At 56.0% G+C, this 14,191-nt stretch overlaps 1 protein-coding gene across 5 annotated transcripts in view; it reads left to right on the forward strand.

Moving 5' to 3' along the window:
* Positions 1 to 14,191, forward strand: part of TMEM63C (transmembrane protein 63C) — a 67,272-nt gene that overhangs the window by 22,223 nt on the left and 30,858 nt on the right. The window contains exons 1-5 of one of the 5 annotated variants that reach the window (XM_089322428.1): positions 5,525 to 5,655; positions 8,276 to 8,327; positions 10,798 to 10,960; positions 11,504 to 11,583; positions 11,986 to 12,067. In XM_089322428.1, the coding sequence (XP_089178554.1) occupies positions 10,811 to 10,960; positions 11,504 to 11,583; positions 11,986 to 12,067 (312 nt within the window). In that variant the 5' untranslated portion in view covers positions 5,525 to 5,655; positions 8,276 to 8,327; positions 10,798 to 10,810. Of the gene's footprint in view, positions 1 to 5,524; positions 5,656 to 8,275; positions 8,328 to 10,731; positions 10,961 to 11,503; positions 11,584 to 11,985; positions 12,068 to 14,191 lie in introns of those variants that run through there. The other 4 variants (XM_089322425.1, XM_002719631.6, XM_089322427.1 and 1 more) reach the window with 4 other exon arrangements.

A 14,191-nucleotide genomic window follows, 5' to 3' on the forward strand; every position in this document is an offset into this window, starting at 1 on the left:
CCTTTCTTCACCAGATAGTTGTCATGCACTCAGGCCTGCCCGGTGCAGCAGAGAAAATGACCAGTAGTGCAGCCCAGGCCCTGCCGTCAAGGCCCCTAGCCTTTGGGGGGGGGGGTGGTATCTGCTGTGTCATCCTGAGAGGAGTGGCCCATTCTAGGTACCAAGCACGTGGACTGAGCCAGCACTGGGTGCTGGGCTGCGCTCTCAGTGTTTCCTGTGAATTGGTTCCCTTGATCCTCACAGCTACCTCGTGAGGCAGGTGCTATTTACATCTCCATTCAACCTTGGGGCAAGGGGGGAGGGGGGAGGGGCTGAGCTGGAGGCAGGGCAGGCTGACCCTAGGCAGAGCCGCGCTGGGCAGGCCTCTGAACCCCTTCCCATCGTCACACTGTCTTATGCTGTAGTCAGCCCTGTGCTGTGGCTGCCGGGAGGAGTCACTGATTGGGTGGGGGGAGGGCAGTTGGTGACAAGGGCTTGCCTCTGGCTTCCAGGCAGACCCCCCAGGGGCCCGGTGGTCACCTTGGCCTGGATGGTTTGGGGTCAAGCCTTGCTCTTCGTGTTCCTGACCCAGCCAGGCCCTGAGGGGGATGGAGAGGAGATGGCACACAGTTCAGACCTTGACCTGCTCTATTCCTTTCTTCATTTTTTTCTCTAATTTATTTATGTGAAAGGCAGTACAACAGAGAAAGAGGGAGAGAGATAGAGATAGAAATAGAGATAGAGAAGAGAGAGAGAGAGAGAGAATCTTCTGTCTACTGCCTTACTGAAAAAATGGCTGAAACCAGGAGCCAGGAACTCCGTTCTGGTCTCCCACATGGGTGGCAGGGGCCAAAGTAACTTAGGCTGTTTTCTGTTGCCTTCCCAGGTGCGTTAGCAGGAAGCTGGATGAGCACAATGGAGCAACTGGGACTCAACGCAGCACTCTGATATGGGATGCTGGTGTTGGAAAGGGTGGCTTAACACAACACCAGCCCCTAGTTAAAAAAAAAATTAAACGGATTTGTTTATTTGAGAGGCAGAGAGACCCTCAAAGAGAGGAAGAGGGAGAGAGTTCACTCCCTAAATGCCTGCAATGGTGCCAGCAGGGAACTGAAGCCAGGACCTGGGAGTTCAGTCCACGGGGATGGCAGGGACTCAACCACTTGGGCCATCACCACTGCCTTGCGGGGTGTGCTCTAGCAGGAAGCTGGAACTGGGAGCAGAGCTAGAACTCAAGCCGGGCCCTCCGGTGTGGGATGCAGCCGTCTCCACCATTGGGCCAAGCCTGCCCCTGCTCTGCCTTCTGCACAGGGGGCCTGTGCTGGGGCTCCAGGCCACGTGCCCTGCTCCCCTCCCCATGGACAGGTGTGAGTAGGAGTTGGTCAAAATGAGGGCACTTGAGGGACAAGGGAGATGGAGCTGAGGCAGGAAGAGGAGCCAAAGCTGGCCATCTGTGTGCCTGGAAATACCAACCTTTGCTTTAAAACATTCTAATTATGAATAATTCTGCAAGTAAAGAGTTTCTCAAAAGCATTACAAATTTTAAAAGAGCATTTAAAGAACATGGTGTAATTTTCATTTTAAATTTTGCTTTCATTTTTCTTTTTTTAATCTTTTAGAATCGAGATCATTTAGTTCAACAGCATCATACCTGCTGTTTTTACTTCGTATTCCGTCACCCCTTCTCCTGCTCCCTGTCTCCCTGCATTGCTGCTGGGCTACCAGGGCCCTGGGTGTCTGTGAAGTCCCCACAGCTCCCCCCACTTGGGTCCAGTCATGGCTGCTCACTGGCCTGGGACCATGGGCAGGAAGTGAAGGGATGGCACCTTCTGGCAAGGAGAGGCGCCCTGTGGAGGTCCTGGGGCTGCGATGGGGGGAGGAAGTGACTCGCCCAGCTTCTGGCCTGCTCCAGGTGGCCACCTTTTCCCCACTGCATCCCAGCTCCCTCTCACACCTGCAGTTGCTCCTCGCCTTTAGCCGAGGGTCCCACGGATGCAGTGAGGGTCTGGGGCCGTCTTCCCGGGACAGACAAGGCCGCTGTCTTCTCAGTTGTGCCACTGATGCAGTGCAGTCACAGACACTCAGTTTCCAGCTCTGACTGTCTCTCCAGGTCGTGACTTTAGGCCAGTTGCTTAACCTCTTTGAACCCCAGTTTCTCTAACTGTGAAATGGTGGTATCAGCTCCTACTTCTTAGGCTTCTACCTCTTGGACTGCCTGTGAGGAATAAACAGTGTTAACATGTACCATGCCTGGCCCATCACCCACATTGGCACCTTCCCCTTCTCCCTTCCTCTGAGGCTTTCTCAAGCCCGGAGTATGGCCCCGTGTTCACCATCAGCACTTCTTTCTCTCCAGTAACTTCTGTCTTGAGCCTGGCTTCAGTGCCTGGAGGAGGCACCAGCCAGATGAGCGGGAGGATGCTGTGGGGTGCCCAACTCCAGTGCCACTAACTGATCAGGGCAAGTCCTCAGTGCTGCATATGGTGGCTTACGGCGGCTTAACCTGCTGCACCACAGAATTTCAAAGAAGGAATTATATGCTTTCAGAATCATGGGAAGGGCTAGAATCTGGGTCTTCAGAAGAGAGCAGAGCTAGCCACTAGACAGCCCACTTCTCCTCCACAGTTGGGGGACCCTCCCCGGCACCAGTGAGCTCATGTCACCTCACCTGCAGTCCAGGCTCAGGAGACCTGTGCAGCCTGTGCCACAGCTGCCTCTTCCATCCCCCTTCCTGGGAGTCAGAGGGAGAGAACCTTTCCTTACCCCAGCGTGACTTGTGAGTGAAACACAGCCCAAGCCCCGGGACGGTGGCTTTGTCCTCCCTCTGCCTCCAGGGCATCTACTCAGTGGAGCCTACTTTATATCCAGAACCCCAGGTGTGAGTGAGTGTTGGAAATGTGCTTCTCAGCTTTCTAGCCTCTGTGATGTAGGAAGGCACCCTAGAAAGAGGTGGGAGTAGATGCTGAGGGCCATCAGCCGTGTGGGACAGGCAGCCCAATAGATTTGTTAACCCAGGCTGCGCATGAAGGGACTTGGCACAGTGCTTGACATAGCGCTCACTCGGTACACGGGAGCTGTTACTTTCATTACTGGACCAGAGCACCTGTGAGCTCTGCCTGGCCCTGCCTAAGAGAAGCCGCAGCAGAAGTGTGTGCGCTGCGTGGTGCTGTCCACGGTGCTGAAACCCTGCTGGCCCCAGCTGCTGGCTCCTTATTATCACACAGCTTGCAGAGTGGGCACCACAGCGGGCAGGGGCCTAATCCACTCGTTCCATGCTGCTTCAGAGGTGGCTCGAGGGCTTCTCAGGGAGGCTTGGCCTGGATTCGAGGAAGAGGGTAGCACAGGAAGCCATTTTTGTCACTTGGTTTACAAAAAGCCTCCATGCATATCTCCCTTAGTGAACCCTCATAACGCCCTGGCATTGGCAGGACAGACATGCTGATATTCATTTTGTGTAGGAGAAGCTGAGAAGCAAGAAGTTAAGTGGAAGATAATAAATATTAGAGCCACATTCACCCCCAGTGTCCCAACCCACAACCTCAGGCTTTCTCTACTCCGTGCTATGACTTGGGGAAGGAGACTTGGTAACCAGTAGAGTGCTGTGAGCGTGCAAAATCCCAGGACTCAAGTAGTCTATCACAGTATGCAAATATTTGCAAATCACTCACATCTTATTCATTCCTACCCCTGCGTGGGGCTCCGGATGAAGAGTCATCTGTCTTTCATTGAAGTCTACTACTTGCCGGTCACAGTGGAAAACCACGGACAGTAAAATAAAGGATGTGGCCCTGCTGTCACAGATGCCACAGATCTGTTGGAGACCTTACTGCTCATGTCCATGGGAAATGAGAGCACAGTTCCAGGCAGTCGTAGCAAAGGCCAGCTATGTAGAGTGTGGGGAAAAGGTGTTGACCAGGCTGGCCATCTGAAAGGAGGCCCCAGAAAACAGGATATGAGCTGTGCTCAGGACCTGGAAGTGCTGATGAGCTGCCACTGAGCCCAGAGGGATGTGACTGAAGGGTGGGGCAAGGGCTCTGAGACTCCAGCAAGATGTAGGACTAATGGGAGACAAGCCAGAGCTCAGAGTTCCTGGTGCAGAGGCAGTGTGGGGCTCTGCACATCCTAGCAGCTCTCCAGAATCTCAAGGCCAGCGGGAAGGGAATGACGGGGTCACACAGGAGGTGGAGGCGGCACTAGTCTCCTGAGCTTCCCTACTGCAACATGACTCAGGGCACCAGGCTACCACTGTTTGTCCTCACAGCTCCTTCTTATCTGGGGGAGACAAGAAACTCTGGCTCTTTAAGGACACCTTGTCTAGATGCAGAGAACCCTGGAAGTCTTAGGCAATGGTTCTCTATCTCAGCTGCACAGACTCAACCAAGGATTCTCATTTTGTAACGTCTTGGGTGGGGTGTGGGTATTTGGGTCTGCAACACCTTGCAGGTGATTCCAAGGCCTGCCCCCAAGTGTCACGGAGAGCACTGAATGGGGAGGCAGAATATCCAAGTTCGCATCCCGAATCCACTACTTTCCCCAGCCTTCAGTCTGCCGAAGATTTGGTCTCCTGATGTGTAAAGTTGGACAAACCTCCTTTATTGGGAAGATGGAAAGTTCAGAGCAATGAAGAGCTCAGGATACTGGGGGCGGCGGGAGATTTGTGGCCAACAGATAAGGTGGGTGGGGAAGGACATACATCAGAACCCCTCATTCCAGCAACACCCCTTCCCCTATAGGGTCCCTGGCTCCCTAGCAGGGAGTGTGGGATGAAGCTACTGAGCTGACTTCCTGGAAAGGTGTTGCTGCCCTTGGGAGGACACCCAGAGAAGAAGGGGAGGGGAATCCTGGTTTGCTTGTTTAGGTCCAGAACCATGAGAGATAATCTTTCCTTTTGTTAGCAAAAAAGGTGATGAATTATTGCGGAGACTGAGAAGGCCAGATGGCAAGGGGGCAGGGCAGGAGCTGTGGCTTTGTGTACTGGCAGTGATGGGGCTGGAGGAGGAGGTGGGGTGGCTTCCCACCTGCAGCATCTGCTCCTAGGACACAGCTTATGGCTACAGGGATTCTGTCACCCCGTCACCATGCAGGGCCTGTGAGCAGACCAAGTGCAGGCTGAGTGACTCCAGGGGCCAGTTGGCTTCCTGGCTCAGTCCACTGTGCTTCCTGCTGCATTACCCTGAGAGCCCAGAGAAGGCTAACTCTTGGACTAAGCCTGGGCAAAGACATCCCCTTCCTCTGTGCCCTGTCCAGTATTGCCCAGGTGACAGCAAAGCACAGAGGTTGTGAACTGCCTGGATTTAAGATAAACTCTGCCACTTACTAGTGCCTAGACCCTGGACAAGTTGTTTAACCTCCCTGGGCCTTAATTTTCGAGGGATGGTTCTCATGCCCTTAGGTGCTTGTGAGAATGAAGTGAGCTAATTCTTCAATTGTAATTTTTTAGCCCATAGCAAATGTTGAGTAAATGGTTGCTATTAATAAGATCTCCCCTTTGTTATGCCCTCTGGACCTTCCTAACTCTGAGGACATCCATGGCACTTGGGCGCCCCACACAGAGGACTTGGCCTGGAGGTGTCTGGCTCATCTGGAAGGAAGGCGGAGAGAACCATATTTGCCTGGATGGTTAGGAGAGCAGTAGGAGAAACCAGGCCTGGTTTGCAAGCCAGGACTGAGCAATGGGTGAGTGGTGCTCACTTGACAACAAAACTTTACCTGAGATGCCAGATTTGGGCGCAGGGAGGAATGGGATAGGAAGAGGGCCACATACTCTCCTATCAGAATAATTTGTGCAGCTATGGGTGGGGTGACCTGAGAATTCCGACTCACCCACCAGCGTCTTCTCCCACTGCCTGTCCTTGACCCCAAGGCAAGGCTGGCCTTGGCTTTCTACACCCAGGAAGAGCAGAGGCAACAGCCACCCACCAGCTGTAATGTGAGAGGTGTGGGTGGTCCTTGCCGTCCCCACATCACTCCTCTTGTCCATCCCAACACAGAGTAGATGGAAAGAGACTAGGAAGCACCCAATCTGGGCCCCTCACCACCATCTCCCAAAAGCACTGGTGGCCGGCGCTGCGGCTCACTAGGCTAATCCTCCGCCTTGCAGCGCCGGCACACCGGGTTCTAGTCCCAGTCGGGGCGCCGGATTCTGTCCCGGTTGCCCCTCTTCCAGGCCAGCTCTCTGCTGTGGCCCGGGAGTGCAGTGGGGGATGGCCCAAGTGCTTGGGCCCTGCACCCCATGGGAGACCAGGAGAAGCACCTGGCTTCTGGCATCGGATCAGCGTGGTGCGCCGGCCGCAGTGCGCCGGCCGCGGCGGCCATTGGAGGGTGAACCAACGGCAAAAGGAAGACCTTTCTCTCTGTCTCTCTCTCTCACTGTCCACTCTACCTGTCAATAAATAAATAAATAAATAAAATAAATAATAAAAAAAAGCACTGGTGATGGTGGTGATGGCACTGGCTAACGGTGAGCACATGTGTGTTTCTCAAGCATTGTGCAAAGGGCTTTGTGTGAATCAGCTCACTTCATCTTGGCAGGAACCCCTGTGGTTATCCCCATTTTCCAGGTATGGAAACTGAGGGTCAATCCGTCACACAGCAAGAGTGGGTCTGGGATTTAAGTCCGAACAGTCTGGATTCAGAAAGCCTGATTCTCCTTGCTGCCCCAAACAGGTTATTTGTCCTCTGCTGTGCGTGTAATATTCAGAGCGACACATTCCTTGATGCTCTCTTGCCCCAGGCTGGTTCCCCTGCTGAGGGTTCCTTTAGCACCCTCAGGTTAGCGCCCTTGGGCTTCAAACTTCATCCTTTCCAGGGCTGATGCAAAGTCTGGGCTTTTTGGCTCTCTCCTTCACAGCCAAGAGCCAACTCTCCCCCTCCAGAAAGAAAGTCTGGAGATGCTGAAGGTGGGGGGAGGCAGAGGGGAAGCCTGGAGCTGCTCTAGGTTTCCATGGCAACAGCCTTCCGTCACTGCTGCCTAGGAGAGCTTAGGAAGGTGGGGAGGTGGGAGAGGGTGCGGATTGTTTCTTCTGCCTTTTTCCTACCTCCCCTGCCCTGAGTCTCGTTGGTCAGGTTGAACAGGAAAGCCTGTACCCGGTCAACCTGCTACTCAGTGAATTCTTGTTGGCTGGCTGGCTGGCTGTGTGGGTGGATGGATGGATGGATGGGTGAGTGGGTGGGTGGGTGGATGGATGGATGGGTGGGTGGTGCGTGGGTGGATGGATGGACGGATGGACGGATGGATGAACAAACCAGTGATCTATTCTACACTCCTGCCATGACGATGCATTTTCATTCTTCAGAAGGCTACGCTCTCTTCCCTCGGGGCTTGGACAACATGGCCCTCTCTGCCCACACTGCCCCTGCACGCTGCTTGTTCTTGCACCTCCTTTACAGCTCGGCTTGAGGGTCATTTTGTCAAAGTCTGGAATATCAAGGGCAGGCATTCAGCCTAGTGGTTAAGACTCCAGTTAAGGCTGGCACCGCGGCTCAATAGTCTAATCCTCCGCCTAGCGGCACCGGCACCCCGGGTTCTAGTCCTGGTCGGGGCGCCGGATTCTGTCCTGGTTGCCCCTCTTCCAGGCCAGCTCTCTGCTGTGGCCAGGGAGTGCAGTGGAGGATGGCCCAAGTGCTTGGGCCCTGCACCTGCATGGGAGACCAGGAGAAGCACCTGGCTCCTGGCTTCGGATCAGCACGGTGCACTGGCCACAGCGCGCCGGCCTCAGCGGCCATTGGAGGGTGAACCAATGGCAAAGGAAGACCTTTCTCTCTGTCTCTCTCTCTCACTGTCCACTCTGCCTGTAAAAAAAAAAAAGATTCCAGTTAAGACACCTGCTTTCCATATTGGAGTATCTGGGTTTTGATATTTGACTCTGGCTCTTGGCTCCAGCTTCCTGTTAATGCACACCTTTGGAGGCAACAGGTGATGGCCTGAGTTGGGGTTCCTGACACCCATGTGGGAGACTGGATTGAGTTCCTGGCTCCTGGCTTCTGGCTCCTGGCTCCTAGCTCCAGCCCTGGCCCAGGCTGCCCAACTGTCTGCAGGCATGTAGAGAGAGAACCAGCAGATGGAAGCTTCTTTGATCTCTCTGCTTCTCAAACAAATAAACAAAAATTTTTAAATGGAAAACTTTTGTGCTTAACCACGGATAAGTGAGGAGCAGTAGGCTGGGAGGGACTCCTTACAAAACAACCTGATAAAGGATGTGAGTGTGAACCTGAGAGGACAGAAGGGGCCCTGAGGCTCAGAGGGTCCCGGGACCCTGAGCCTTGTGGTCTGTTCACCGCATTCCTTCTTTTACAGCAACCCGGTCACTGAGTGGAGCCTGGCTGGAACCTTCCAAGAACTGACTTGGGTAAGAAATCTCCTTAATGAGGCAGGTTCACCATCCACCACTTCCTGGGCCCAGACTCCCCCTACTGGCCACCTGCATGCAGCACTGTAGCTTCTTGCCACAGCTGACCCTGCGCCCGACATGGCACAGGTGCCTGTGCTGTCCAGGACCCCCAGAGATGGTGCTGCCGCTGCACTGATGCTTGCTGTTCAGGTGCACCGTGGCCCATGTGATCCATTTCAAGTTTGCGACTTCATGCATCAGTGACCTGGGGTGGAGGCATAAGCCATGGGCAGCCTACGCAAACAGAAGGGACCAGAAAGTAAGGACAGTTAGGAAGACAAGACTCTGTAATCCAGAGGGTTGGAGTGGGAGAAGGTCTTGTGCCCTCCCTCCTCTTCCAGGGTAACTTCATTGAACCCCCTGTTTGTGTGAGTGAGCCTGAGAGGCCCCAGACTCCCAGGCCACCCCTCATCTCCTCCACGCCCATCCTCTGTCTTCATTCCCTTTTCCATCCCCATCACCAAACCTCTGCACTCCGTGGTGTCCCTGGAAGTCCACACCTACTTCTCATTTTACAAGTATTTATGTGATGCTTCCTGTGTACCGGGATGGTTCTACACAATTGGCCAATCTTTTTTTTTTTTAAGATTTTTTTTTATTTCTTTGAAAAGCAGAGTTATGGGAGGGGGCGTGGAGTAGGGAGATCCTCCATTCTCTGGTACACTTCCCAAATAGCCACAATGGCTGGAGCTGGGCCAATCCGAAACCTGGAACCAGGAGCCTCTTCAGAGTCTCCCACGTGGATGCAAGGGTCCAAGGACTTGGGCCATCATCTCCTGCTTTCCTAGACCATAGCAGAGAGCTAGATTGGAAGAGGAGCAGCTGGGACTTGAACTGGCACCCATATGGGATGTTGGCACTGCAGGCGGCGGCTTTACTCACTACACCACAGCGCTGGTCCTACAACTGGCAAATCTTAACTCTCTATTCTTTTTTTTTAAGATTTATTTATTTACTTGAAAGTCAGAGTTACACAGAGAAAGAAGGAGAGGCAGAGAGAGAGAGAGAGAGAAGTCTTCCATCTGCTGGTTCACCCCCTAGTTGACTGCAATGGCTGGAGCTGAGCCAATTCGAAGCCAGGAGCCAGGGAATTCTTACGGTCTCCCACGTGGGTGCAGGGGCCCAAGGACTTGGGCCACCTTCTACTGCTTTCCCAGGCCATAGCAGAGAGCTGGATGGGAAGTGGAGCAGCTAGGACTCGAACTTTTGCCCATATGGGATGCTGGCACTGCAGGCGGCGGCTTTACCCACTATGCCACAGCGCCGGCCCACTCACCACTCTTAACAGTCCTGAAAGTGGGTACTAGTGGCTGTTGCCATCTCCATTTGATAAGTAAAAAGAGGCCTGGAGACCTTGGGTGCCTTGCCCAAGGTCCCCTGGCAAGGAAGTGATGGAGCTGGGATTCAGAAACTCCCCGAGCTCCTGGGCCCCCTCCCCAGCCCAGTACTGAAAGCTGAGACCACCTCCTTATCACCGGCTCACAGCCGTGCCTGTCGCCCCCAGGGTTGCTGGCCTGGGGCTGCAAAGATGCCTTTCTTGTGCCTCTCTGCAATTTTCTACTCTTCTTGGTCCCTCCCTGGCCGTGCGGGGGTCTGCCCGAGATCCCGCGTTCCCGCTTCCTGACAGTCATCGGCCATGGCCCTCTGTCCTGGAAGAGGTTACTGACCTGCCAGGGTGTGCATCCCCGGGAAGCTGGAGTGAGGAGCTGGGTATCTAAGCCAGACACTCTGATGTGGGCCGCAGGTGTCTTAACTGGCATCTTGACCACTATTCCAAACGCCCACCCCAACGACTCTCCTTAAAAGGGATGGGTGGTGGTGCTGGCGCTGTGGTGCAGCAGGTCAAAGTCCCTGCCTGTGACACCGGCATCCCACCTGAGTGCCGGCTCGAGTCTTCACTGCGCCACTTCTGATCCAGCTCCTGCTAATGTGCCTAGGAAAGCATGGGAGACGGCCCAAGTGCTTGGGCCCCTGCTACCCATGTGGGAGATCTAGATGGATTTCCAGCTTCCTGGCTTCAGCTTGGCCCAGCCCCGGCTGTGGCAGCCATTTGGGGCGTGAACCAGCAGATGGAAGATTCTCTCCCTCTCCCTCTCTCTCTCTCTATAACTATGACTTTCAAATAAATAAGTAAATAATTTTTTTTTAAAAGAGGTCAGTGGTGTGTAGAGTAAGAACTGTCCCAGGGACTCTGCCTTTCCATCGTTGTAGCCCTGGGTTGGAGACAGCTCTCCTGCCTGCCTTGGGCTGGCTCCCTGCCTTGACGACAGCTATGAGCCCGGCCCTTGACCTTGGGTCTCATGTGCCCCAGACTCCACCTGGCAAATGCACTCACCTCTCGTGCCCCCAAACCCCTCCGCAGGCTTCTGTGTTTTGCAAAGTGAGAGGGCGTCCTGATGGCGGACCTGGACGCCACTCTGTTCACCAGGGAGACTCCCAGGATGTCTGCCTCCCCGGACAACCTGAGCATGGAGAGACGGCTGCACAACATGACGGTGGACGACTGCTTCCAGTCTCGCAGCACCGTCCTCCAGGGGCAGCCCTTCGGGGGCATCCCCACCGTGCTGCTCATCAACATCGTCTCGTGGCTGGTGAGTCCTGGGCGCCCTGTGGCAGGCACCGAGCCCCCAGCTGATGGAGGGGGAGGACAGGAGACCTTCCACAGTGACACAGTAGGGCCGGGGGGTAGAACTCCATAGTCCAAATGGACCCCAGCCACAGTGCTGTGAACCACCCAAATGTTAGTCTCACCCCAGGGTCGCCCAGTGGGTAAGCCTCCTGGGAGAAGGGGCTGGTGGGACAGACAGACCCCCTGAGATTCCTTTCTGTGCTCCATTGTCCCAAAATCCTTGTGGCTGCTGCCCTCCGGCCTCCCCGCTCCTGCCCCCTGCTGGTGTTTCCGAGAGGCGCTCTTGCCTCCAGCTCTAAACTCGCCATGGGCTCCTTCATCTACTCTGTGCCAGGAAGCTGGGAATCCCCAGTTGAAGGGGATGCCCCCTTCCCTGACAGAGCCCACCATGCTGGGGGTAGAGGAGCGGGGCAGAGGGTCTCCTGGGGACCTCGGGACAGGGTCTGCCCCGTGGGAGAGCAGGGGCTGAGCCCTCCTGCCCCGTCTTGCTTTTCCTGGCCGGCAGCTCGTCATTGTGGTGTACTCCTTCCTTCGGAAAGCCGCGTGGGACTACGGGCGCCTGGCTCTGCTGATCCACAATGACAGGTGAGGAGAGGCGGCTACGGCTGGGCGCTGCGTGTGCCCCGGGAGGGGGATGGGCTACCTGCCGGGGACCCTGCCCGGGCCCCGCTGCAGCAGGTGTCTCAGCAGGTGGCACTTCCCCACTGTCCCCCGCAGGAGGGGCACTCGAGGGCAGCCCCCTCTGGGCACAAGACCCCTTTTACCTCTGGACTCGAACTTTCTAGCTCCCGTGGCTGGGCTCCCAAGGTGTGTGGTGCACCTGGCGCAGGGGCGATGGGCTGTCTGGACCCAGAGCCCAGCAGGGAAGCCGAGACCTTGCTGCTGGGCGTCCTCAACCCGGGGAGCAGGGAGGCTGAAGGCAGACGCCTGATGCCTCTCTCACCTCTCTCTCCTCGCCACCTCCCTGCTCTCTTTCCCGGCGGCCAGCCTGACCTCGCTAATCTATGGGGAGCAGAGCGAGAAGTCTTCTCCCTCGGAGATCTCCTTGGAGATGGAACGCAAGGACAAGGTGAGTGTGGGGAGCAGTCCAAGTCCCCACAGCGTCTGGGGCTGGGGCAGCCGGCCAGGTGTGCACAGGAAGAAGCCCGGCTCCCATGCGGAGGCTCTGCCGCCAGCCCGATGCCACCTCCTCCAGCGGTGTGACCCCAGGCAAGTCTCTTAGCCTGCCCCAGATTCGGGTTCCCCGTCTGAAAGATGGAGGGCTTAACCACACCTGCCTCCCTAGGTGCCAGCAGATTATCCTGTCCTTGTAAGTGAGTTTGTCTTCTCAAATCTCCAGCCCTCCCCCCAGCTCCAGCCCTCCCCCCAGCTCCAGCCCTCCCCTCCTCCCGCCGCCTTGCTCAGAGCCTGGGACTAATCTCCCATTGCACGTGGGTGATCCCAGGCACCACCTCCTGCTCTCCAGGCCCCCTGATGGAGCTCAGCCCTCTGCCTCCTTCTCTTTGCCGTTGAATGCCTGTTTTCCCTGCATGCACTGGTCCATTCGTCCAGCCGGGGGCTTTGGGGCACCCGCTGTGTGCTAGCCCCTGGCCCGGGACCAAGCAGACCAAGTCCCGCCTCCTGCTGCTTTCTTCCAGGGTGGGGAGACAGCTGGCAGGTGCATGGAGATGATGACGAGGAAAGGGGCCGGGAAGGCACTGGGCAGCCCCGGGGGCAGCTGCGAGGGGGTGATGCTCAGGGCCCGTCCTGGGCAGGCGGGGACATTTGAGCAAAGAGCTGATTGCAGAGAAGGGCTAGGGGCAGGGTGGCAGGCATCAGAAAGGCCATTACCCTCTCACGCCCCCCACAACTGCCTGTCTCCCTCTGCCGCGTCCTAGCTGAACTCCAGATGCGGGGCCCATGCAACCCCCCTCCAGCCCCACCCAGATTGCCCTGAGGATGGTCTGCAGTCCCCTGTCCCCCAGTCCAATGGGCTTCCCTCCGTTCCCGTCTCACCTGTTCTCTCCGAAACCTACAGACCAGCTGTCCTTGTTGACCGGGGCTTCTAATTGCTTCCATGAGGAGCCGCTTGTGGGTTTTCCTTCTGCCTCATTCTGCTCCTCTGCCTCCTTTGCAGGCCCCTGCTGTCCATCTAGTGTCACCCCAGGTGATGCTAAACCCTCTTCCCACGCAGTGTCGGTCACACTCACAGCTTCATTCTCTGAGTCTACACAGCCACTGTTGAGTGTCCAGCTGATCCTGTCCCTGAGCTCCAGTCCCATTACCCAGTGGCCTCCAAATTATCCACACATGGTGTTGCCAAGGCATTCTTGGATTCAGTATGCCCAAAGCCTGCCGCGGCACCGCTCCACCTGCTCTGGGCCCTAGACTCTGCCACTGTCTGTCTTGTGCGCCTCCCTCACGCTTACCCAGCCCCCTGAGCATGGCCGCGCCATTCCCAAGTTGTGCAGCCTCCGCCATGACAGGCCTCCAGCAGGCTTTGCAAGGATGGCTGCAGAACCTCAGACTGACCTCCTCAGATGCCCACTTGCTCCTGCCCTGTCCACTTGCCGCACGCAGCTTCAGCTGTGCCCAAAGTGGGGACACGCAGTCCCCTGCACAAACCTTCCACGTCTTGCTAAAGCCCTTGCTGGAAGCTGCAGGTGCCTCACCATGGCCTGGTGGGTTGGTATCTTACCTTCCTGTCCAGCCTCTGTCCCCAAACCTTTCAGGTCACACACACACACACGGGCACACACACACACACACGGGCACACATGGGCACACACACACATGGATACACACACATACGCACACACCACACACATGGGTACACACGTATGCACACACACATGGGCACACACACATGGGTACACACATACACACAGGCATACACACATACACATGTACACACAGGGGATGGGGCACACACACACACATGGGCACACACATACACACAGGCACACACACATACACACACACACACACACGGGAGGGGGCAGATGGGTCAACACAGGCTCCCACATCTGTGCACTTTTCACGGGCACACCAGCCACACTTCCACTCATGACCTCTGCCCTTTAGTGGGTGATGCCTGCTTGCCCACGTGTTGGATACCCCCGTGCATCTGTCTTGGAAGAGGTGGAAATGCATCCCCAGGAAGGGGAGACAAAACCTCCGAGCCCAGCTTTGTCTAGCAGATGGGGACTCTCCC

This window comes from Oryctolagus cuniculus, chromosome 20 (genome assembly GCF_051225735.1).
Source record: "Oryctolagus cuniculus isolate XC-2025 breed Fujian yellow rabbit chromosome 20, ASM5122573v1, whole genome shotgun sequence".
Classification (NCBI taxonomy): Eukaryota; Metazoa; Chordata; class Mammalia; order Lagomorpha; family Leporidae; genus Oryctolagus; species Oryctolagus cuniculus.